This window comes from Polypterus senegalus, chromosome 13, assembly GCF_016835505.1.
Source record: "Polypterus senegalus isolate Bchr_013 chromosome 13, ASM1683550v1, whole genome shotgun sequence".
Taxonomy (NCBI): Eukaryota; Metazoa; Chordata; class Cladistia; order Polypteriformes; family Polypteridae; genus Polypterus; species Polypterus senegalus.
This window is the reverse complement of record NC_053166.1, coordinates 72,972,695-72,999,570: the sequence shown is the minus strand read 5'-3', so window position 1 is coordinate 72,999,570 and position 26,876 is coordinate 72,972,695. Positions and strand designations below refer to the sequence as shown.

General features: G+C 38.2%; 1 protein-coding gene across 2 annotated transcripts in view; it reads right to left on the bottom strand.

The window, feature by feature from the left end:
• Nucleotides 1–26,876, bottom strand: part of grm6a (glutamate receptor, metabotropic 6a) — a 248,547-nt gene that overhangs the window by 121,322 nt on the left and 100,349 nt on the right. For both annotated transcript variants that reach the window (XM_039775581.1, XM_039775580.1), the window contains exon 7: nucleotides 20,116–20,316. In XM_039775581.1, coding sequence (XP_039631515.1) covers nucleotides 20,116–20,316 — 201 coding nt within the window. The remainder of the gene's footprint in view (nucleotides 1–20,115; nucleotides 20,317–26,876) is intronic.

Here is a 26,876-nt window from a genome sequence, read left to right as displayed (position 1 = left end):
AGATTCTGGGAACTATGGAATGGAATGCTCAGGAGTGGGTGGGCACCTAGTTGGTCTTGGTCTCTAGGACTGTGATAGTTTCTGACTTTGTTTTTGACTCTCTCTCTTATCCTGGACACTCCAGGGGTTTATTTTCTCCAGGTTTGTTTCCGATTGCAGTTCTTGTTTTCTTCTCCTCCACTATCAACTGGCCATACTTCAATAATTAATTAATGGAGATATGGTGCTGGGCTCTATTTATGTTAATCAGTTTCTAACTACTTTGTGTTTCTGTGAGTTTAAACAAAGTTGTTTATTTCTGTATACTAATTCTGTATTCTGTAAAATATATACTTCAAAAGTTATCTTTTTCTGTACTCAATGTAAATATCTATACAAAAATAAACTGAATTGAATTGAAATGCAGCAAGCTTTTATCCTACAGACCAACATAACAGTTGCATTAACTTACTTTTTCATAATTACACAATGGCAACCATTTACCATAATTTGCTGTAATAATCATGCTGTACGCAGTTGTAATTGTATGTTGTTCATGGTTGTTCTCTACCTTGTTTCACTGAACTGATTTAAATTGGTTTGTAAATGGATGGCTAGATTATGATACTCCTCTCACCAGCCAAAGGGCAGAAAATAAACTTTTACTTAACTTTCTAAACACTTTGTGATTTTCTCTACACATCCTCTATCATTTTTTGAGTCTGTGGCCTCTTTAACAGCAGACTGCCAATCTAGGTTGATACAAACTCATAACAACACAGATTAAATGCAAACACATTACATTACAGAGTTCTGAAGAGCTGCATATAGATGAGGACACATAACCTGGTAATCTTGTAATTGTTAATATTATAAAGATGATTAAAATAACTGAATGGTGATTTTAAAGACTACTATTATTTTATTTTGAATGAAAAAGTGAGGTGAAGTTCGGAAATTTCTCTTTTAAGACAATTTATTAAAAGAATGTAAACGTTTAAGCAGCTGATAATGTACTAACTATTTCATTAACTATTACAATTGCTTCAGTGTATGGTTTGCTGGTATTCTGGTCTTCAGATTTTGCGTGGTGATTTTTAAATTTGGTTCTTTAACTTTATATGATCCACACCCTGGACTGTCACTCTGCCATGGGGATGAGGTCTGTGAACCTTAAGGATGCTCAGAGCTAGGTTGTCTATAGCTTTATGCGAAATCCTAATAGGATTTCCCTTGGAGAGCAGGTTTTGGCAAGTCAGACAAAAATGGTTAGCAGTGACCCTCATGATGGAACAAACAGTTTACTCTGTCTGACAAAGAGTACTCGGAATTTGAACTTGGGGTGGTGTTCACTACCAAGCACCTGGTGGTTGAGCAACTGACATATTATAGTTGGGCTCAGCCCAGAGTTGCAATGTTGAGCCATCTTGACAGCTCATCACCTACAAAACGAAATGTCATAGAGTCAGATGCAATGTCAGTTTAGTGATAGGTATAAGTGGGAAATACATAAATAGATTAGACCATGCCAATAGGAACTTGGTTTGAGACTGGCTTTGGGAACTTGGAACATAACTACTTCTAAGCTTGAAGTAGGTGGAAAAGTACCATCTAGATATAGTTGGTTTCACCTCAATGCATAGCATGGGTTGTGGAACCAGAAAAAGTATCAGCTAGATATAGTTGGTATCACCTCAATGCATAGCATGGGTTCTGGAATTGATTGGGGGGTGGACTGTCAGCTACTATGGAGCTCCAATGTCTGAAAGGCTCCAGACTGGTGTGAGGATAGTCATATGCCCCCATCTGAGGGCTGTGCATTTGGATTTGCTTCAACGCAAGTATGAGATGCAGGGAGGAAAACTGACTGTTTGTGTATTTGGACTAAATAGCTGTTCAAAGAGCCTGCTTAACTGTAGGTGAGGTGTTTGAATAGTTTTTGCTCACTGACCCTGTAGTGTTACTAGGTGACTTTAATGTTTATGACGGGGATGATTGAGACACCTGGAGGTGCTTGATTGGGAGGAAATGCCTGCCAGAGCTGAACTAGAATGGTGATTTGTTATTGCGTTTCTTTTTTAGTAATGGATTGTACATAATAAACATCATGGTCAAACACAAATAGTCCCATAAGTGTACCTGGCACCAGTTACATGATTGACTTGCAGTTGTGTTGTCTGACTGAGGCCATGTGTTTTAAACACACAAGTGAATACAGGGGAAGAGATTTCAAACGATCACTACTTGGTGGTGAAGTGGATTTGAAGACAGGGTTATAGATCAGACAAACTGGGGAAACCCTGATCAGCAGTGAGTGTCTCTAGTCATCATCTAGCTGAGGCTTCCGTTTGTGATAAGTGCAATTCCTAACTCAGGGAAAATGTCTCCCATGTGCACAATGAAACTGGGGATATTGAGTCTGAATGGATCATGTAAAAGACCTAAACTGTGAAAGTGGCCAAAAAAGCAATGGTGTAAAGACAACTGAGGCCTCTAATAGCAGCAGCCCTTGGACCCATGGCGGATACCAGAGGTAACAGAAGCTGGGATCTCCTGACTCAGTTCAGAAATAATGGCATGCTAAAAACTCTGCTGCAAATGTAGTTGCAGAAGCAAAAGCTCGAGCATGGGAGGAGTCTGGAGAAGCCATGCAGAAATACTGTTAATGGACTCTGGAGGTTGTTCTGGAAACTGTTTGATGTCTCAGAAGGTAAGGTGTGATCTTGCCTAGCCTGTATTAGGCAGAAACGGAGAAGTGCTGACCTTTTTGGAGGGAAGTTTTTGAGCAGTGGAAGAAACAGTATTAGAAAGCAGCATTGGGCACGCTGCAAAGTGAGGGGGGTATTCCATCACCATCACTGATGACACTGTTATGGCTTGAGAACACACTCCTCAGTCTTCAAGGTAAGGTCTATGTCAGGGTGCTGGAGAGTAGACTGTATAACTGTTAAGCCTATGATACAGGAGGAACAATGTGGATTCCAACCTGGCCATGGAACAGCAGACCAGCTCTTGTCCCTGGTGCAGTTGCTGAAGGGTGCGTTGGAGTATGGTAATTCAATCTAAATGTCTCTTGAGGATTTAGAAAAAGCATATGACCATTTCTTCAGCATGGGTTGTGGGAGGTGCTGCAGGAATATGGAAGAACAGGGAAGATTTTTTGTGCTTTTCATTCCCCATATGAATAATAGATATGCCAAAATACTTGCATTTACTGTGGGTGTTAGATTCGGTAAAGACTGGATCTTATCCATACTCTTGTTTGTAGTTTTCTTGGACAGAATATGAAGTTGCATCTGAAGATTTAACGGTGTCCAGTTTAGGTTACTAGGGTAGTATCATTACTTTTTGCAGATGATGTAGTCCTTTTTGCCTCATCTGATTCTGACCGTTCGAATGCATTCAAAAATTTGATGCTGAATGTAAAGCAGCGGGGATGAGAAATAGCACCTCCAAGTCCGAGGTCATGGTTCTCTCTTGGAATTAGTTGATGGCTCTCTCCAGGTGATGAAGAGACAACTGCCTTAAGTAGAGGAGATCAGGTATTTCAAGTACTTGTTGAACCCAGTTGAGGTGGTTTTGGCATGATGTAAGCATGGCTCCTGGTCAGCTACCACTGGAGATATTCCATGCATGCCCGACTGGTTGGAGACACCACAGCCCACTGAGAACATCCGGAAGGGATTATATGTCTCAGCTGGCTTGGAAACCCCTGGAAATTGCCTGAGAAGACCTAAAATATGTATCTGGGGACAGGGAGGCCTTGACTAACCTACTACAGTTGTTTTAATGCCACCACAAAGCTCACTGGTAAAAGCTGGTTGAGGAGATGAGATGAGATGAGTTGCACTTTTTACTGAATTCTTTCTCGGGCAATATTCTGTAAAACATAACTCTGGGTCACTTACACAGTATAACTGGACCTATTAACTAATGACACCATCCAGGGTCAGATTTCCAATAAAGCAAACCTAGGCCATGGCCTAAGGCGCAGCAGTCAGGGGGGGCATATATACAGAAGAAATAACAACCAAATATTTATACATTTTTCAGTATTATTTTGAAAAAGCCATAAAAATGCTGCTTTTTAAATTTACATCCATATACATTAAATAAATTGAACGGTACATTTATGTTGCCCATCTCTAAAGCTTGCGCTGTCTTGCTCAGTCACAGGCAAAAAGCATTTGCTATTTCTCTCTCACACACTGAGAGTAAACCACGTGTTAAGGGAAAATTCCAGATTTGGCATTACAATAGTGATTCCAAGTGATTCATTACGTTCATATCGCTTGACTTCTACATATCTACTGATAGTAAATTTGATGGAAAGTTTTGTTGTAGGTGTTAATGTTATGCAGTTTCATAAGTAGTGTAGTAGTGTAGTTTTGAATTAAAAATATAATGTGGTTCAAAGATTATAAAGATTGTATTAAGTGCTCATATGTTTCAAAAATAAACTATTATAGAGAATTATGTGATTTGGCCTAGGGCGTAGAAATGTGTAAATTCGGCCCTGATACCATCTACCAAATAAGAGACCCATTTGCCAAAACTATACCCTATATTTCAGTTTTCACAAATGATTCAGATTTTTTGGACTTTTTGTGAAAAACTCTACAGACAAATTCCTTCATATATAACAGGCTGCACCATGTGCTCATTTAGAAAGCACTGGCATTCAATATTATTAACTCATGCCATCACAGCAAAAACCTAATTAACGCACAATTCCCAGGGGTCATCACTAAGAGTCAAAATTGTTCACACACCAATCAGATAGATAAAAGGTCCATGGGTCATTTTGCGTGTTTTGGAAAAATGAATCCACAAAGATCTAAAGTAGAGGGAGTGGACAAAGGAGAGGATGTTGAAGAGGAAGAATAAGAGGAAGAGCAAGGACAAGGAAACAAATAGCTTCCAATGAGATTCATTCAATTCTAGTTATCAATGTTCCTGTCTATGGAATGTCAATGAGGTTAGCAGGACAAAGAGTAGACCCGAATCTGAGGTGCTTCGTAGTAGCCTCTATAATCTGGACCTTCAGAGAGGAAAATAGGTAATTTATATACTGCTCTCTTCTGTAACTTTGGAGTGCTGTACTCTGTGGTGTTATAGCACATTCATATACTGTAGCTATTTGGTCTATTCTACCATCTGCTGTCTAAAATGCATTTTATTACTTTGTCATATCACATAAAACTACTTTGGAGTTACTGTACATTCCTGTTTTGCAAAATGGATGGTTTACAGTAATCTGTACAGTAGTCTTCTGTCTTTGCAGAACCGATAGACAACCACCAATTACAGGCAGTTGATGGCTATTTTCAGAAGGGCAAGATATGGAAATCATGAATATGTTCATAGGCAACAATATACGGTAATTCACTTCCTTAAGATAGAAAGGAGAGTCATTGAGGGTCAGGAAAAACTCCTAAGCACTGATGCAGTCAGCATCTCAACAACTGACTGCATTCTTTGACAGAACAGGTTGAGGAAAAAACAGACAAATCATGTTCCTTTCAAAAGGAACTCTTGATACAGTCAAAGACCAGTGCTTGTAATATGTGCAGATATGTTTTTCATACTGTATCAAATATTTGAATACAGTTATGTATTACAGAAGTATATACTGTAGTACAGGCTATTTGATGGCGTACTTTAATGTACTACAGCATTTTGACTTAGAGTAGTCATTTACGGTATGTACTGTAATGTGTTTCATTGCTTTAGTAAACAATCTTTGAAAATGATATCAGAGATACTCCTCATAAACTGATCTTTGTTGATGAAGCAGGTTTTAATCTTACCAAAAGGGGGGGAGGATGGGCATAATTGACCTCCAAGCCATGGACAATGAAGAGGGAATGTGACCATGTTTGCCACCATCAGCAACCAAAGAGTCATCCACAACAATGATACTTTTGGTCCATACAACACCAGGTTCTTGCTGTTTTTTTCATGATGGTCTGCTACATAAGGTATATAGACAAGACCAAATGGAGTCTGGACAACAAGAACAGACTTGCAACAATGTCATTTGGGACAATGACATTTTCAATAGGCTACTCTAGTTCATAACTGGTTCACAAGCAACCAGAGAGTCAACAACATCTTTCTACTTGCATAATCTCCCTTTATGAAACATCACTGAGGAGTTTTTCAGCATGGCAGTGGAAGGTCTTTGACCAAGACCCCTACATCCATGTTCACCTCCTCCAGGCCATTGAGAAGGCTTATTTAGATATTACGATTGATGCTTGCCAGGAACGGATAAGGCAGACAAAGGTATTTTTCTTACACTGCCTGGCTAGGGCTAATATTGCCTGTGATGTTGATGAGAATCTCTGGCCTAATGCAGGTTGGAGTCAGGTTGCTGAGGCAAAATAAATGTGAATTATTTCTTAATGTACAATCAATTTTTTTCACTAATCTACATTGGTAAATACTTGGAAATTATTTTCTGTATTCTACATTCTTTATCAGTTGCATATTTTTACAGTGCATTTATATTTTAACTGAATTTCGGCTTATTTTACTACAGTACATCGAGGAATTAAAAAATATTATACACGTGTTGTGTCTTTATATTGTGTTCATATACAATATATGCTTTGCCTAAATAACTGGTATTTCTGAGACTGATATAACATCAAGCAAAGAAGATTGATGATCCTTTTTGGTAGTGTACAGTACAAGTACAATATAACACATCCATAGCTTATTCAGTCTAAAATGTTTGCTGTTCTAATATCCTTGGTAAAGCCTTGCACATTAAAATGTTTTGAAGTGTTCTACAACTACTGATAACTGAATGTCTACTGCGACCTATACTAGAATCATTTATATATATACAGAATTTATATATCTACAGAAACAGAGGTTCCAAACCCAAAGAAAAAATTTGAATAAGCAAATAGACAAATAGATAATATAAACCTCTATGCTGGATTGGAAAATGAGTTGGCAAAACAAACCTTTAACTAAATCTGTACAGCAACAAATTTAATCAACATCTACATGCCCATTTTGTATTAATAAACCTACACCGATGAGCCACAACATTAAAACCACCTGTCTAATATTGTTTCATTCATGCCCTCTAAATAGCTCTGGCATATCAACTCATGGACTCCATAAGACCTCTGAGGCTGATCTGTAGTATCTGGCATAAAGATGTAAGCAGCAGATCCTGCAAGCTGAGAGGTTTCCAGCACATCCCACAGATGCTTGATCAGATTTAGATCCAGGGAATCTGAAGGCCAAGTCAACACCTTGAACTCTTTGTCATGTTCCTCAAATCATTCCTCAAAACAATTTCTGCAGTGTGGCAGGGTGTCTTATCCTGCTGAAAAATGCCACTGCCATCAGGGAATACCATTGTAATGAATTGGGTGAACATAGTCTGCAACAGTCTTTATTAACTAAGTGGTATGTGTCAAAGTAACATTCACTTGATTGCCAGGATCCAAGGTTTCCCAGCAGAACATTGCCGAGAGCATCACAATGTAACTGCCAGCTTGCCTTCTTCCCATAGTGCATCTTGTTGCCATCTTTCCCTGAGGTAAATGACACACACACACCCAACCATAGATTAGGCCTCTTTCTTCCAGATTAGGCCTCTTTCTTCCATTGTTCCATGGTCCAGTTCTGATGCTAATGTGCCCTTTGTAGGTGATTTTGGTTGTGGACAGGGTTCAGCATGGGCACTCAGATTGATCTGCAGCTATTCGTCCCTATATGCAGCAAGTTTTGATGCATTTTGTGTTCTCACAACCTTCTCTCATGGCCAGCATTAAGTTATTCAACTATTTCCAATAGCTTTTCTATGAAATTGGACCAAATAGACCAGCCGTTGCATCCCCATGCATCAATGACCCTTGTGCACTCATGACCCTTTTACCAGATTACCAATTGTTCTTCCTTGGACCACTTTTAGTAGGTACTAGCTAACTCATACTAGCAACACCCCACAAGACCTGCAGTTTTGGAGATGCTCTGACCCAGTCATTTGTCCATCACAATATGGCCCATGTCAAAGTTGCTCAGATCCTTATGTTTTACCCATTTTTCCTGCTTCCAACACATCTCTCCTTTCAAGAACTGGTCGTTCACTTGCTGTCTAATATATCCCACCTATTGACAGGTGCCTTTGTAATGAGATAATCAATGATTCACTACACATGTTAGCAGTTTTAATGTTGTTGCTGATCAGTGTATTCATTTAAGAGTATAGCACTGATGCTTCTGTTTGGTCCAATACATCTGTCCTTTTTACTTTTGGGGTTTTGCCATACACTTGTTTTCCTCTTTAATCCTAAAAATGTAATTGTAAGTTTCACTGGGGCCTCCAGATATGCTAGGACAACTAAGTATACTTATGTGTATGAATGTGTTCTATGATAGACTGCTGTTTAATACTGACTAGTTTCTGCCACCGAAAAAGGTGGTTCAGAAAATAGGTAGATGGCACAGAATTATTTGTTAAGTCTTCTTTATATAATTTTGATAAGAGTTATTATAGCATGATAACAAAATTAAATAGAATGGTAATCTAAAGAACAGTAACTGTCTGGACCTCAAGTCATCTGCTCATATTAACCCTTATGAAGAAGTGACCTGCCCTCTTCCAATGCAGGTCTCCAATGTCACACTACAGGAAACTGAACTGTTGCTTGAATTCAAGTTCTAGTGTGATTGCTTCTCAAAAATAGTTCATTCAATTTCAGCTGCCTAGGGATTTTTACTTATGAACACTTATCTAAAAAGCTCTAGCAATCTTTTCTAAAACCTATCATGTACTACTCTGCAAAGTCATAGAATCCCCACCCCCATCACACTATATAGTAAATTCCAAATGCTCAATTATTACAAACACATCAATTTCCCTTTACCAAGTCCCATAGATCAATTTTCTAAACTAAAACACTTCAGCTTTCTCTATAAAGGACAAATAACACCACTCTGACATAAATTCTTAGAATTCTGTCCTTAATGGTTTTTTCCTTGATTTTCTTCTCAAGCAGTATGCCTTATTAAGTGCTTAAATATCCAGTAATTCACGATATAAAAAGGGGATTAAGTATCTGATGAACAAAGTAGGATTAAAAAGGACTAATAATAATGTCTCTCACATATGTCATGAATTTAAACTCTGCAATATTGACTTTTAGTTGGTATTAGCCATTTTAATGGTCCAAGATTTAAAAAAAAATCACTAAGACAAAAAAAATATTTTGATAATAATCCCAGTTCAGATAAGCATGTCTTTATACTTCAGGGGTATTGTCTGTAACAAAGATGACAGAAAATATATGCAGTCCTATACGTGACTAAGTGGGAAACACTGCAAGCTATAACTCTGTAAATCTAGGCCATCAATTTTGAATAGCATCAAAATGAAGAAGGCATTTATTATATCTGCTACAGTATATCACATATTAAAGATGAGTGCAAGGATATGTAAAGTATATCTGCAATTATGGAAACGCAAACATTTACAACAGAGGTTAGTAGGAGGAGCAGAGCAAAGACTTTTCTTGACTTGACATGTTTCAGTTGTTTGTTAGCAAGTAGATAGTGGACTGTTTACTTCAAATAGAAAATTAAACAAATACTCACATATCACACTCATCTCTCTTAAAAATTCAATGTTCTCTAGTAGTTAGATAATTAAATAAGCATAACTATGTTGACAGCTGTACAAACATATAACATTAAATTTCTACCTATAGAACAAAATTAGAGAAGAATAATTAATTTTGCTGTTGCTCATAGATACCTTATATCTATAAGCCATAATGTCACTGTAGACTGTAAAGTGATATCTACATGAGTGTATTGGAAATGATGTCTACTTGCTTATGAGGTAGTCTAAAGACTAATCCACCAAAACTAGCTGGGTTTGACCCACACCTGGGCCAAAAGGTGGTTCTAAATCAAAGTTCAAAAAGATCTTTTTAAATGCCCTACTAGAAAAAGGAGGACAATAAGCCCTTGACTAAGAGAAGAAAGGGACAAAAGAAAAATGTTTAAAAAAATAAAACAACAAATAAATCTCAAAGAGGGAACTGCCTAAAAAATGGGCCTTCCAGTAACAAACAGTCCCAAAATGTAATCCAAACAGAGTGATTAAAAATAAGCAAGAAGGACAAAAACCCAGTAATTCAGTAAAAGTAATAAGCAAAACACAAGCAAATTCACCAACATCAAATGCATACTATATACAGCATTTAACTGTTGGTTGATAGCAGGATGGAGAGGAAGCCCGCCTCTTTTATGAACCTCCCCTAATATAATTAAGTTTGAGGAACAAATTCTGAAACATAGAAACTAAATAATAAACAAAACTGACAAAAAAATACATAATTATTTAAAAACCAGCCCAAAACCACCCTGGAATGCGTGACATATTACGTTACTGAAGCAACTGCATAAAGAGTGCCATGTGCATTCCCAATGTATCTGAGTTTTGGACAAAATTAGTGTAGTGTGCAAATCTAATATTCATTAAAAAGACATCCCAGCATGAACTCCTGACTATGTTCTGATCCCTTGATCACTTTCATTACAAATTTCATTTTCTCGTTTGTGTTAGTACACTGGAAAAAATGGCATGTAAGAATAAAATAAAAAAAATATGTACATTGGTTGCATATAATAAAATAGTTTTTATCAAAAAGAATTTAATGATGCTTAATGCACTAAATTAATATATCCTGAAACATGATATTTTTATAAAAAATGAATGAAACTAAATTGTTTAAATTAATTGTTATGTTAAATGAACATGACTCATGTCAATAAAGCATAATATTTTAAAAATAGTTTTATAAATGTTTTAAAAAATGCACCTCAACGAGTTACTTACCTATAAATTTTTTAGATTGTCAATTATACATTTGTACTTGTTCCAGTATCATTTTATAGTTCAAGTTCAAAGTTAAATAAGAAATAAATAGGTTTGCTTATACCAAAACTAGTTTTATTTGGTAAAAACAATACAAACCACAAAAATACAAAAGATTAGTATTCAAACACAGAAATGTACAACAGTTGTATAAGAACACTGCTTCTTTGGCTGTTAAAACTAAATATAAACACAAAATGCATCTTGATAGAGTGTTATATTATAAAATACATGTATATTTATGTAACTGTATATATTAAAGAATAAATGTTAAACATTAGTAAAATATAAAGTGCAAAAATTTCTGCTTGGTACCTTCTTTTAACAAAATATATATACTGTATATACATAGATTTTTTTATTAATCTTCAAATAAGCAAATTCGGCAACTGCATTACAATGTATTCGGGTGTATTATTTGTTTGTCTGTATTAATAGCATTTATTTGGGTGAGCAATGTTATGATAATACTAATGAATAGCAATGCTGAAAGTTGTTGACCCATAATGAAAGTCAGAAGTTTTGTTTTTTTTAAGTATGTAAACGTACCTGTACTAAGCAAGTAAATCTATACAACTTAATAGTACATTTACTGACTTGTGACGGTAGTTAGTGAGCATAGTTTGATAAAACAGTAAAAGAGAATACAAGAAAAAATGCAAAATGGAGTAACATTAGTCTGTGCGATTAAGTGTTTTAAATGAATATCTGAATATTTCTCATTTGTGAGGTTTTATTTTTAACTTTTATTTCACTAAGCTTTTGCTCTTAACCAAAGACAATAATTCAGACCCACAAACTGCTGCTTCTTTGAAAGTCATAGGACTTTACCGCCAAGTTATCCAACCTCCGCTGACGATGAATCTGCTTGGTGCATATTAATTTCTGGTGAGGACTACAGTAAATATAACTATTTTCTCTTCTACCTAAATGACTGAAATTAGCATATTGCACATCCTACAAGATTCAATAAATTAAACATGATCGAGTTATGTTCAAAAGTGGAACATAAACAATACATGTAATATAAAGTAAACACCATCCATCCATCCATTATCCAACCCGCTACATCCTAACTACAGGGTCACGTGGGTCTGCTGGAGCCATTCCCAGCCAACACTGGGCGCAATGCAGGAAACAAACCCCGGGCAGGGCGCCAGCCCACCGCAGATACAGTAAATACATTTTTGTAAATGTTATAACCTGCCATTTCCCTTTTTTCAATGTACAAACATTAGTCAGAAGATGAAAGATTAAGAGGCACATTCAAATAATTGCTGTAAGGTAAAGCTGAGAGAAACTTAAAAAATGCAGGGAGAAAATTTGGAAGATAATATAGAAAATTAAATAGACAATAAAATTAGCAAATTCGAGAACAAAATGAGGGTGTTTGGAGCTCGCCTTGAAAATATGAATTATATGATCCTGGCTCACATTGAGTAAGTACAACAAATAGCAGTCATCAGAGACAAAAATAAATGCTTTAAAATGGAATGTAAAAAAATCCTTCACAAGTTTGTGGTAGTCTGTGGATCTAGAACGAAAAATATTAGAATTATGGGACTATTGGAAACACTAGAATGTGGAAATTCAGTTAAATTTGTCGCAGAATTCTTCACTAAAACCAGAGTGAGATCTTCAGATCAGAGAATGACAATGTTGACATCAGATATAAGCTTTTGTTCCCAGCCAGGCTCAAAGTGATAGTGAATGTTCGCCCCATATTTAAACTCTCCTGGGGAAGCTGAAGGAGAATTTAAAAAAAAATTTAAAACATGAAATTTGACTAGAGCTGAAACATATTTTTACAGTAATAAAACTGCCAAGTCTGAATCTGTTTTGCTCACTAATGGTCCATCAGCTCAGCATTCTGATAATGCATCCATACTGCCCTCCAGATAGCCTAATACAGATGAGTTAACATAGCAATAAGTACCGTAGATACTAATGTATAAGTCAAAAAATGTATGCCTTAAAATTCATTCAAAAACACAAAGTCGACTTATCCACGGGGCAATACTAATTTCATTAAATAATTCTTTAAACTGTGAAATACCGCACTTGAATTTGACCATTAGCTTGTGCAGGTTTTGGATAACAAACATACCATTAGCTGCCAGTAGATGGCAGTAACCAGAAACATACAGTATTTCGGACCATAAGGTGCACTGGATTTTAAAGCGCAATATCAATGAATGGGTCTCGATCCCGCTGTCATAAGTATCTTCGTTTGTTACATACGAAATAAATGGATTGGTACCGGAGGTGTGCGGTCGAATCGCCGAGTAATACTCTTCACAAAACAGTTCAGGCTTTATAGCGACTGAGTCCGCATGTTCTCGGAGTCCTCGGTCCACACCGTCTGTACGAAAGGGTTACAATGGCGCTCACGTTCGCGTCCGACAATCCCATCCTCGACACTTTTCTCCCAGTTTACTAGTGGAAAATGGCGGGACATAGTTTCCTCCTGCGTGGGTGATGTCCTAAAGGGGTTGGTGCTAACTGCGGTGGCTTTGTAAAACTCTGCTTCCAGGTCAGCGTCTACCCCTGGTTTTGTCGCCATTCACAGTTTCCTAGTTATACACTCCACCGAGAGAATGCACCAATTTTCTTTCAGTTTTACAAGCTTCGTGTCACTCATTAGTGCTGGCAGGAATATTCCAGGACGAGCCCCCAGTGTTACCTTTCCTGCCTGTCTCCGGACCGTGGTTGGGGTTATGCAGGGGAGCTTCTCCTTCTTTGTGTCCAGTGGTGTGAAGCTCCAGGGCCAGAGCAACGTGCTCTGGGGTAAAACACTGTCCCTGAGTTCCCTTCTCCTAATTTACAGCAGGGAGTGACACACAAGGCTTGACTGCTCAATGGTTGACTTTATTATCTCCTTCTTTTTAAGGTGCCTGTTTTAGCTTAACAGAGACCAAAAACACAAGAGCCCCACCATGCCGTCAACAAACACTCAATCCCAAAACTCCACCCCCCAAAACCCCGACAACTCCATCCCACATCCCACATTCAGTATAATTGGGATGTCAGGCTGCTATTTTAAGCTCTGATCCCAACAAGAGTCAGACTTTGAAGGATTTGAAGAAGACACTTAGGGCCACTATATTATATGCGAGGGATTTGAATACGAATTTAATTGAAATATTCTAACTGTAAGTAAATGAATAAAAATGTTTTTGGAGTTTTAATTTTGGCTTACTAAAATTCTTCAAAGATTAAAATGTTGAAAGTCTGGGCCCAGGTATATCTATACTAATAAAAGGCAAAGCCCTCACTGACTCACTCACTCACTCACTCACTCACTCACTCACTGACTCATCACTAATTCTCCAACTTCCCGTGTAGGTAGAAGGCTAATCTAACCCTAATTCTACGCGTAATGGTCATAACTAGAAGCTATTTTTCTCCATTTACTGTAATGGAGTTGAGCTCAAAAGTCATGGGGGCGGAGTTTCATGTGACATTATCACGCCTCCCACGTAATCACGCATTACGTAGAAAACCAGGAAGAGCTACAAAAAGCGCTGAAGAAAACATGCATTATATAATTAAGAAGGCAGCGAAACAATTAGAACCATTAAAAACCATATTCAGCGGCTCACGTGAACTGACGCAGTGCGCAGACAAAAAGCAACAGTTCCAAAGAGTGCTGAACAAAAACTGAATTACACTGCTACTCTCAAATAGACAAACCACACGCCGTGGCGCAATAGTAGAGGCTTCGCCTCTAGTGCCGGCTTCCGAGGTTTGATTCCCGAGAAGGGATGCACTGAGTATGTACGCGCGCTTCCCGATACATTTTAGCCTCGCATCCCCTTGGTTTGAGACATATGAAAAAATATGCGGTTAACGCAGAAAGACAGATCACCAATTGAAGCTTTATGAATAATGAATACTTTATTCACGATCAATGATTGTTTTGGTAAAGCCATACTCAGTGTATTCATTAGATGAACGGTAAAAAAGTAAGAGCGAGGGGAGGATGACTTATTGAGGCACGCAGGCAAAACCACAATAGCAATAGGCTCGATGTACTGTAGTGCGTGTCAACTCGATCTGAATTGCGCGACCACATTTGAAAAATTATATCTTTTCAAGTTCTAATTAGTCCATATGTGTCAAATTCAAGGCCCGCAGGCCACATCCGGCCCGGCGTGTAATTATATCCGGCCCGCGAGATCATTTTATATATTATTGTTATTAATGGCCCGGGGATATGAAGCGCTGGTAACACAATAAACTATAGATCCCATAATGCAGCGCTTCAGCTGCCTTGCCGAACACTTACTGCGTTAATCAAGTCTAGCTTATGATGCTGCAAGTTATTGCGAAGCTAGCCCACACGATGCCAAAGAGAAAAGGTGATTCTGAACATAGAGCCTTTAAAAACAGATGGAAGGCTGAGTATATGTTTACTGACATTGCCGGTAAACCCGTGTGTCTCATTTGTGGAGCTAATGTGGCTGTAATTACAGAATTTAATCTAAGATGGCACTATGAGACAAAACATCAAGATAACCTGAAAGACCTGAATGCAATGCACATGATACAGAAAGTAGAAGAGTTAAAGAAGAATCTGACACTTCAGCAGACGTTTTTACCCGTGCAAAATCACAAAGTGATTTCAAGTGAAGCTACTTTTATGGGAGACACAAATGCACCAGTGCAACTTGCCCCACTTTCCCTGTTGCCAAGTAATGTTGAACCAAGTCAGCACAACGGTGTTCCCAAAATACGCACTTTGCTGATAAACTGAGCGCACTGCACACTGAGTTCGCACTGCGCTTTGGTGACTTTGAACAACAAAAAAAGAATTTTGAGTTGTTTCGCAACCCATTTGCTGTCGATGTGGAAACTGCACCTGTGCAGATTCAGATGGAGGTGATTGAGCTGCAGCCGCACAGTTTATTCACTCCATTCCCACAAAAATGCTCCAGCTCCGTCTACATGTGGCTCGAACCTTGTGCATGTTTGGTACCACATATCTGTGTGAGAAGCTCTTCTCAGTCATGAAGACTAACAAAACAGCACACAGGAGTCGCCTCACTGATGAGCACCTGCAGTCCATCCTGAGAATCTCCACAACACAGAACCTCACACCAAACATAAACAAACTTGTTGCCAAAAAAAGATGCCAGACTTCCAGCTCTGATAAAATGACATATGAGCAAAGACAACCGAATGATTTGATTTGTTATTGCTGAAAAGAACAAATTTTATTTATATTTCCAGGTGATGTTATGCACCATGTTCATATTTGAATTTGTATAATTTTGACAGGATATATTTTTATGGAGAGCAAAATATTATATCTTATTTTAAGGTTTGAGTTGATTTATTCCGGAATAATATTCTGTCGACTAAATAAAAATTCCTTCTATTTAAAATTTAAATAGAACTTGAACATATACGATAGTTGTGTGTGTGTGTGTGTATGTATATATGTAGATATGTATGTATATATATGTATATATATGTGGATGTATGTGTATATATGTATGTATATATGTGTGTGTGTATATATATATGTGTATATGTATATATGTATAGATATGTATATATATATATATGTTTATATGTGTGTGTGTGTGTATATATATTTATATATATGTATACACTTTTCTTTTTCATTGCTTCTTTAACACACTACTTCTCCTGCGAAGCTCGGGTATTTTGATATATATATATATATATATATATATATATATATGTATGTATGTGTATATATACTCAGCAAAAAAAGAAACGTCCCTTTTTCAGGACTGTGTATTTCAACAATAATGTTTTAAAAATCCAAATAACTTTACAGATCTTCATTGTAAAGGGTTTAAACAATGTTTTCCATGCATGTTCAATTAACCATAATCAATTAATTAACATGCACCTGTGGAATGGTCGTTAAGACCTTAACAGCTTACAGAAAGTAGGCATTTAAGGTCACAGTTCTAAAAACGCAGGACACTAAAGAGACTTGTCTACCGACTGTGAAAAACACCCAGAACGTGCATTAGGCATGCTGCAGGGAGGCATGAGGACTGCTGATGTGGCTAGGGCAATAAATTGCCATGTCCGCACTGTGAGACGCCTAAGACAGCGCTACAGGGAGACAGGAAGGACAGCTGATCATCCTCGCAGTGGAAGACCACGTGTAACAACACCTGCACATGATCGGTACATCCGAATATCACACCTGCGTGACAGGTGCAGGATGGCCACAACAACTGCCCGAGTCACACCAGGAACACACAATCCCTCCATCAGTGCTCAGACTGTCCGCAATGGGCTGAGAGAGGCTGGACTGAGGGCTTGTAGGCCTGTTGTAAGGCAGGTCCTTACAAGACATCACCAGCAACAACGCCACCTATGGGCACAAACCCACCTTCGCTGGACCAGACAGGAGTGGCAAAAAGTGGTCTTCACTGATGAGTCACGGTTTTGTCTCACCAGGGATGATGGACAGATTCGTGTTTATCGTTGAAGGAATGAGCGTTACACCGAGGCCTGTAACGGGATCGATTTGGATCGATGGCTAGGGCTATTACCCCCAGAAATGTCCAGAAACTTGCAGGTGCCTTGGTGGAAGAGTGGGGTAACATTTCACAGCAAGAACTGACAAATCTGGTCCAGTCCATGAGGAGGAGATGCACTGCAGTACTTCAAGCAGCTGGTGGCCACACCACATACTGACTGGTACTTTTGATTTTGAGCCTCCCTTCATTCAGGGACACATTGTGAAATATTTTTAGTTTATGTCTTATGGTGTTGACTCTTTTAGTGTTCATACAAATATTTACAAATTAAGTTTACTGAAAGTAAAAACAGTTGAAAGTCAGAGGACGTTTCTTTTTTTGCTGAGTATATATATATATATATATATATATATATATATATGTATATATATATATATATAACTGTGTATATATGTATATATTTATATATATGTCTATATTTGTATATGTGTATATGTATATATGTATGTATATGTATATATATATGATGTGTATATATATGTTTATATATGTGTGTGTCTGTGTGTGTATATATATGCCAGCAACACTCATGACAACGACAAAACAATTACATTGTCAATCATGTTACGTTAGTATTAAAATGTTTCCTTTTCTTTTTACTTCTCCGCTGCCAAGCGCGGGTATTTTGCTATATATATATATTGTGGAGGACTGCCGGCTTCCCATGCCGGTCCGCATCCCCAGGCCGCCAGGAGGAGCTCTCCCGACAGCAGGATCGTGCCCCGAGGTCCAGCAGGGCCTTATGGACTTTGTAGTGTTTATACACAGCCCTGCTGGATACCTTGGGGACCACCAGGAGTTGCTGTGGGGGGGCTTATGGGCCCTGTGATGCCGTATGACCCGGGAGTACATCACGGTCACGTGACGGGAAGGAATGTCGTGCTCCCGGGTTGAATAAAAGGACTGATCGCCCTGACCCGGAAAGAATTAGGAACTATGGACTGATGGGACAGAAACACATCCGGGTCAGGGGCTATAAAAGGACGGTGCCTCAGTCCAGACACTGAGCTGTGCTGGGAGGTGGAGGAGCAAAGTGTCTGGGCGAGGAGGAGAGTGATTATAGTGTTGTGTTGAAAAGAGTTTATTGTATATGAGTAGGGTGGAGGGTGCTTGGTGCACTGTGGGAAAAGAAAATAAAAAGCATTGGACTTTTACCTGGTGTCTGGAATTCTACCTCAGGGTTCAAGGGAGCACTAGTGCCCCCTACTGCCACAATATATATATATATATACAGTATATATAGATCTATATATAGATAGATATGACAACAACACTCATATCAATGACAAAACAATTACATTAACAATCAAGTTACGTTATTTTTTAAATTTTTCCTTTTCTTTTTCATAACTTCTTTAACACACTACTTCTCCGCTGCAAAGCGCGGGTATTCTGCTAGTTGGGTATAATTATGAAATTCAAAGAATTTGATAGGCTGTCAAGCTTTACCCTCGACTTATACGCGGGTCATAACAAATTTCATAATTTTCGGCTTAAACAATACACTCGACTTATCTGCGAGGTCGACTAATAGGCGAGTATCTACGGTAGTATCTTGTAACTCACCAGATATTCTTTGCAATGTATATATTTTCACTTGTTAGCAAATGTTTTCAATTTAAAAAAAAAAAACTTCCCAGGATGGACTGCCGAAAACTGCTTCAGTATTGAATAACTTGTACTTGCATTCTATTAATATAATTATATAATTTTATAATATCATAAAAAGCGATTCAGCTCACCATAATTTTGTCTTTTCTTACAACTTCATAGTACTAAGCTGAACAATGAAAACTCACATCTGATCAGTCATATGATTGCATTCTCAAATTACACACAAATCTATTTCTCAATGATCTCTGCAATTGGGTAAAAGTATTAAGAACTAAAGACTGTGTATGTGTGTGTTTAGGTATTTTTTTAAATAATGATAAGCAGAATTTCTGCAATTGAATGCTGAAATTCTCCTACCTTGAACACAAAGCATTTCCAGACATGACTTCTGCTGTTTTTCTTTTCTTTTTGACCGTATGATGTGGTGCTGTATTATTATCGTCACCCCTGTGAGCCATTTTTATGTAGTTTTACTCACATCTTCTCTGTCTTATTGTGCCTTCCACAGTAATTCACCTACTTGTAGTCATACATGAGTAAGAAGAAAGACCTATTTCCACAACCCAAAATAATATCATGGTCTTCATCATTGAAGGTTCCCATAGTGCTAGTTTCAGATGAACTATAAGGTAACTTGTTATATGTTTCAATAGTTCTTTGTTAAATGTGAAAATGTAATAATCATTTTGAAGAATGTTTTATAAAGTAAGAGCTAGCATCCAATTAATTCCTTTCATAATTTAAAGCACTTCTATAAAAGTATCACACACTTTCTTCTTAAAATTAAATATTCAGCTCCTCTAATCTCTCATAGTTTATAACCCAAAAATCTTGGAATAACATGATCTCATACGTGCAATATATAGTTAAGCACATAACATTAAATAAATGTTGTAAACATTCTAGTTGAAGGCTTTGAACTCCCATTAAATTAATTACTGTAACCTCGGCCAGCCTGACCATTATTTCCATATCTCATTCTATCTGATTATACTTAACAACATTCAATTTTAATTTCTTAAGCAATAGTATTTAGCACTTTCTAGCTATAGTTCAATGATCAACAAATTCAGCACCTCTTACCATTAAAGTTGACAGCACGAATATACTGTAGTAATAATCTCCCCTCAACTGGGTCCATTTTCTCACACACCCCTGTGGCACCAGGACACAAATCCAGGTGCATGTTATGCAATGCATGAGCCATGGCATAGACTGCATCAATCACAAACTGCACCTTGCCTTCCTGTTCATAGGGCGAATCTCGACTGATGCGCTCCTCCCCTAAAGATAAAATAGGAAAAATTAATAAACAGGTGCATTTCTGACTCTCAATAAATAAAATGTTACTTCCTAAGTAGGTTTTATAACAAAAAAACTACTCAATTAATGTTGAAACAGCTATCCCAAAACATGAGAGATTTCAGCAAAAGAGAAGCATTATCAAAAATGCTGGTAAAATAATTAGGATTTGCTGTGTGAGCCATGGTCCTATAAAGGTTTTATAAATTCAGGATTTCCTGAGATGCTATGAGGTGCTTCCAGCTCTATTTCCATTCCTTTTCTTTCATAGTTTATACTGCCACAGTTCTTGGCACAATTACTTGTTTTGTAATGTGTGAAGTGACAGTTTAATTACATTGACCATCAATTAGACTAATATCCAGTACAAGATGGGATTCTAACTTGCTTTTCCTACTACACATCGGAATTTTTGAGCATAGAGATGGGTTTAGAAAACAGAGGAATGGATGGGTTCATGGATTTTTTTAAATCTTAAGTTTAAGTAGGTTCTCATTTTCCAGTACAAAAGCAGCTGAATTTTCTTTTCTTTCCTTACACATTAAATATCATTCTCTTATAAGAGGAAGCATGCTGTCAAACACTTTTAACTTCTACCATGTGTAGATGAAACATAGCTTTAACTTCCCATTCTACAGACTCCTAACCATTTATTCAGACTCTTAAAAAACAATTTTAACTCTCTGTGACAGATTAGGGTTTTCTCGCACCCTTGTACCCTCAGACCACACGTCAGACACCAGGTAAAAGTCCAAATAATTATTTATCATAATAATAATGTGCACAAAGCACGCTCCTCTCCACAATACTCAATAAATAAATACACAATAATCAATAAACCAATCCTCCACTCCCAGACGCTTAGCCACCCTGCCTCCCAACTCAGCTCGCCGTCTGGGAGCTCCCACAGTCTTTTATATCTCCTGACCCGGAAGTGTTCCTAATCCCCAGTCCATTTGGCTCTCAATCACTTCCGGGTCAGGTACAAGTTCTTTTCTTCACCCCGGAAGCACGTCATTCCTCTTGTCCACGTGTGCTTCCGGGGCGTAGGGAAAATATCCATTACTCCTCCCTGCAGCATCCCCTATCGGCCCAAATGGCATCCAGCGGGCTGTACATAAAAACTCCATTGTCCATGATGCCCTGCTGGTCTTCTGGGGACCTCCATGCTGCAAGGAGGGCTCCACCTGGCGGCTTGGGGGTATTGGCCGGGATAAACGGCTGGCCATTCTCCACACTCTCATATAGAGTAAAATATCTAAACCTGCTTGTATTTTTCTACAAATATTGGCACTTGATAATGTATGATAAATTAATTATGATCTCCATCCATCCATTAATCCATTTTCTGCCACTTATCTGGGTCCAGGTTGTGGGGGCAGCAGTTTAAGCAATGATGCCCAGACATCCCTTTTCCTTGCGACCCTCCTCCTCCTTCGTTACGAGGAAACTGAAATGTTCCCAGGCCAAGCAAGAGATATAATCTTGCCAGTGTGTCCTGGGTGTGCCCCTAGGTCACCTCCTGGTTAGACTTGCCCAAAACACCTCCCAGTTAGGCATCCAGGAGGTCTCTTTATCAGATACCTGAACCTCCTCAACTGGCTCCTTTTGATGTGGAGGAGCAGTGTCTCTACTTTGAACTCTTCCCTAATGTCTATGCCCAGGAACCCTGCGAAGGAAACTTATTTCTGACACTTGTATCCACGATCTAGTTCTTTCAGTCACTACCCAAACTTCATTACCATAGGTAAGGGTATAGAGGTGGATGAACCAGCAAATCATAAGCTTTGCCTTTCGGCTCAGCTCCCTTTTCTCTACAACTAACTGGTACAATGTCTGCAGGACTGCCAGTCGATCTCCTGCTCCCTTCTTCCCTCACTTGTGAACAAGATCCCATGATACTTAAACTCCTCAGCTTGAAGCACCACCGAAAGGGTACCCCACCCTTTTCTGACTGAGAATAATCACCACAGACTTGCAGGCGCTGATTCTCTTCCACCGCTTCACACTCAGCTGCAAAACACCCCAGTGCTTGTCTAAGGTCACATCCTTGGCAGAGTAACACACCGGGAACTAGTCTGATTTACTGCCAGCAATGTGAACCAATCTTTCTCCCTAGTTGTACAGTTTTCAAATAGCCCAGAAAAGGCTGTCAAAGCAACCCACACAGGACACCCCAAGAGATATAATTGTATGACATTTCCAAGTACACAAAACACATAATGAAATGTTGGTCATACTCCCCTTAGCCTTCCAGAATCCTTGAGAGGGTAAAAAGCTGGCCCAGTACTCTGTGCGCAGTATGAAAATTCACATTGTTCCTCTTGAATCTGAGACTGTACCAACAGTCAAATCCTCCTTTCCAGAAACCTGGCATAGGCCTTCCAAGGGTGGTTGAAGAGTGTGATCCCTGAACCTTTACTTGAAGATGGGGACTGCCACCCCATCCAATGCTACTGTTCCTGACCTCCACGCAATGTTGAAGAGTTGTGTCAGCCAGGACAGCCAATCAACAGCCACAGCCTTTAAGACCTCAGGGCAAATATCATCCACCCCAGAGCCTTGCCACCAAGGAACATGTTAACCACCTCAGCTCCAGGGATGGGTGAGTCCTTCTCTGAGTCCCCTGACTCTGCTTCCTCAAATGAAGGCATGCTGGTGGGATGCAGGAGGTCCATGAAATCCTCTCTGCAAAACCTGACTTTATTCCAGAGTGAGGTCAGCAGTATACCATCCCTGATATATTACAATCTCATCTAATCAATTTCTTTCCTGTTTAAAATAACTTCATAACCTTGAAACTTCAAAGCAATAGAAGCAATAGGCTTCTTTAAATTAATTCATGAACAATATCCTGCTTAGATCTTTAAAAAATTATACTCATTCCATCCAACATCCTGTGCCCAGACACTGTGAAAAAGATCACTTAGTTTCTCAGCTTCAATACTCAGGTTTACGAACAGGTAAACTGTGCATTTGGGCTGAGATTATGTTACGTTATGTTATGTTATCCATCCATTGTCCAACCCGCTGAATCCAAACACAGGGTCACGGGGGTCTGCTGGAGCCAATCCCAGCCAACACAGGGCACATATTTTGTTTTTTTTTTTTGTAAAATTGTATTTGTTGAGTAGGATTCAGGCATACTTTTACTTTAAAAAATAATGTTTATGGGCGAGCTGGATAAGCCAGTTGTTACTCAGGCACATTTATGACCCTACTAGATTAGATAAGAACTTCTTGTAAGGGTTGCTCTGTTTTATGTAATTTGTGGTTGGAGTGTTGAAAGTTCTGCATCAATCTGGTTGCAACTGACTGCACAAACGTACTTTGCTACAACCCACATCTAAGCTGAGCTGCTTCTGCTTTGATACCTATTTGTGACATCAGAAGTGTGGATATAGTTGTAAAGGTAACATTTATGAGCCTTAGAAGCACAAGCTTTAGAAGCGATAGCACTTTTTCCTCTTCCAGGAAGACAACATTTGGTAATGAAGGTGGCTGAGATGATAAAATAGAGGCTTATTGCTGAATCATGCTAAAGGGCTCAACCACTGGCAAATACTACACATCTAGTCATCCAAAAGGTGTGCCAAGGACTGAATAAATTGATGCTTGAAGAGGCATGCTGTATCTCTGCTAGTGTTTGATTAATACTAAAAGTGAGACTATGGAACCGATACCAGCTTTTGTGCCTAAGTACTGGTACATACTAAAGCAATGGCAAAGCAGATAACCCAAAAAATCCATCAGGTCCCAGCTATTGCAACCTCCCCTCCCCCAGGCCCTTCCTGCCCATGGCACACCTGCATACACGTGTGCCTTTTGGGTCTATCCTCTGGTTTCATCAGGGTTTTTCAGAGGCTTGCCATGCTCACAGGCCAATAGATGCATAATAAAGTGCTTTTCACAGTGCTGTATCAGAGACCTCCTAGAGAATAGTCCCTCTCGACTTTATTTTAACAATTATTAGGGGCAGGGTTGGGGTCCCATTAGGAGTTTTGAACATGCTAATGTACAGATATTGCTTTGAAAAGCAGGTTTCCCCATTGGGGGGTCAGAGTGCGAGATGCCAGTGCACAACCATTAACCACTGAACCAAGTTTTATATAATGTTTGTGTACTACCATTTTAAAAATCTGGTAGCTCAGTATACTGTTTTAGTACTGGCATACTGCTCAACACTAGCCTCTCCAACAACAACTATACAGAAGGCCATGCTGTGTCTGGACCATGTTGGACCAGAGAATAAACAACATACTAAGACAGGAAGCCACCTGGTAACCTAAGCAAAAAAGATATAATGCTTATTAATTAGGTTAAATGTTTTTGTCAACACTCATATTACTATACTGTATATATATATATTATATTTTGGAAACAAAATTAGAAATCTCAATTTAATCTATGTATAAATAAGAAATGTAACTTTCTTTCTGGGGTTACAGATATAAAAGAAAGGGAGAAGTATTAAACTATAATAGCAGTTAATCCTGACAGTGACCAGGCTGAGTAAACAAACAAAGGCTATAGATGGAATTTGAGGCATGCTGTTCAGGTCTATGTAATAAAGAGTCTGAAAGGGAAAATAGGTTCATCCTAGTACCCTACCACGAGAAAACATCATCTATTAGTGACTGAATCACCATAAATATTTTAATGTAATACGATAATGGCCCACTGACTCACGAAAACCAATGAATTAGTTTGATTTTTATAAATGTATTCAATGAACGTGTCATCATTAAACTATCTTAGTTGACTCATGCTGTATCTTGATGTTTTTACTTCTTGAGTATCTGTTCTTGGGTGCATCACTAAGAATTTTACTTCAGTGGACCCCAGGTCTGAAACATTTTCCTTATTTGTAGGCATCAAGCACATTTGTTTGAAAGGCTTCTGCATCTCCATTTTTGAATATCAATGTTTTTTCAAGAGTTGTATAAATTATTATTTTATTTTTATGTATTATTTTCTGTATTTGGCTCTTTAGTATTTTGTAACACCACTTGTTCTTTGCCCTTAAAATGGAGTAATTTAGTCCAAAAATGCTTTTCCAGTTAAATTTGGTTGCCTTTATAAAACTACCACTAAAGATGCCTTTTTCATTTTGGTACACTTCTCATTTTGAACTTGGGTTTTCACATTATTTAAGACTGTTAAAAGTATTAAAGTCTTTGTGAATATAATTTGTTGCCTTACATTTGTTGTTCAAAATTTATTGATGGCTACTATGGTTACCAAGCACCTTAGAAAAACATCATGATCATTACATTTTTTTTTATTTTTTTGATTTTATTAAAATAAAATCACACAACATTCCATACAAATAAATCATTTTTTATAAACATAAGATCGAAAACAATTCAACTTCCACCCCTGAGAAAGAGAGCTAAGCCAGCAGAGTAAAACTTAAAGCTAGTAAAAGTTAGTAAGTAGATGCATTAATAATAATAATGATAAATGGAAAAGAAAACAGAAAAAAGGATTGAGAATCTGCTTCCTCAGTGCTTTAAAAGCTTATTCTAAAATGTTACTGATTAGATCCTGCCAGGTTTTGAAAAAGTTCTGCACAGATCCTCTAAGTGAGAATTACATTTTTCCAGTTTCAAATAGTATATAACATCAGTTACCCAGTGACTTAGAATAGGAGAGTTAGGATTCTTCCAGTTGAGCAAGATAAGTGCCAATAGTGTAGTAAAGGCAATGATTATTACATTTTTTGATTTCAAAAAACGTATTAGAGTAATTCCTCGCTATATCGCGCTTCGACTTTCGCAGCTTCACTCTATCGCGGATTTTAAATGTAAGCATATCTAAATATATATCATGGATGTTTTGCTGGTTCGCGGATTTCTGCGAACAATGGGTCTTTTAAATTATGGTACATGCTTCCTCAGTTTGTTTGCCCAGTTGATTTCATACAAGGGACGCTATTGGCAGATGGCTTAGAAGCTACCCAATCACAGCATGTATTACATATTAACTTAAAACTCCTCAATGATATAAGATATGCTTCCCGCACGGTCCTTGATTGTTTGCTTTTCTGTCTCTCTCACCCTCTCTGACATTCTCTGCACCTAACGGAGGGGGTGTGAGCAGAGGGGCTGTTTGCTTAGAAGATACGGACGCTCCTAAAAAAATGCCGCTTTATCTCGGTGCTTCGGCATACTTAAAAGCCCAAAAGCACGTATTGATTTTTTGATTGTTTGCTTTTCTGTCGCGCGCGCTCTCTCTCTCTGACATTCTCTGCTCCTGACATGCATTTTTTGAAGAGGAAGATGTGTTTGCATTCTTTTAATTGTGAGAAAGAACTGTCATCTCTGTTTTGTCATGGAGCACAGTTTAAACTTTTGACTAAAGGGTGTTATTTCATGTCTAGAGGGCTCTAGTAATGTTAACAGTGTGGGAGAGTTTATAAGGGCTTAAAATATATAAAAACTAGCAAAATACCCACGCTTCGCAGCGGCGAAGTACTGCATTAAAATTTTTATTAAGAAGAAAATTAAACCTTTTTAAACTGAGGGAAAATATGCCAATAA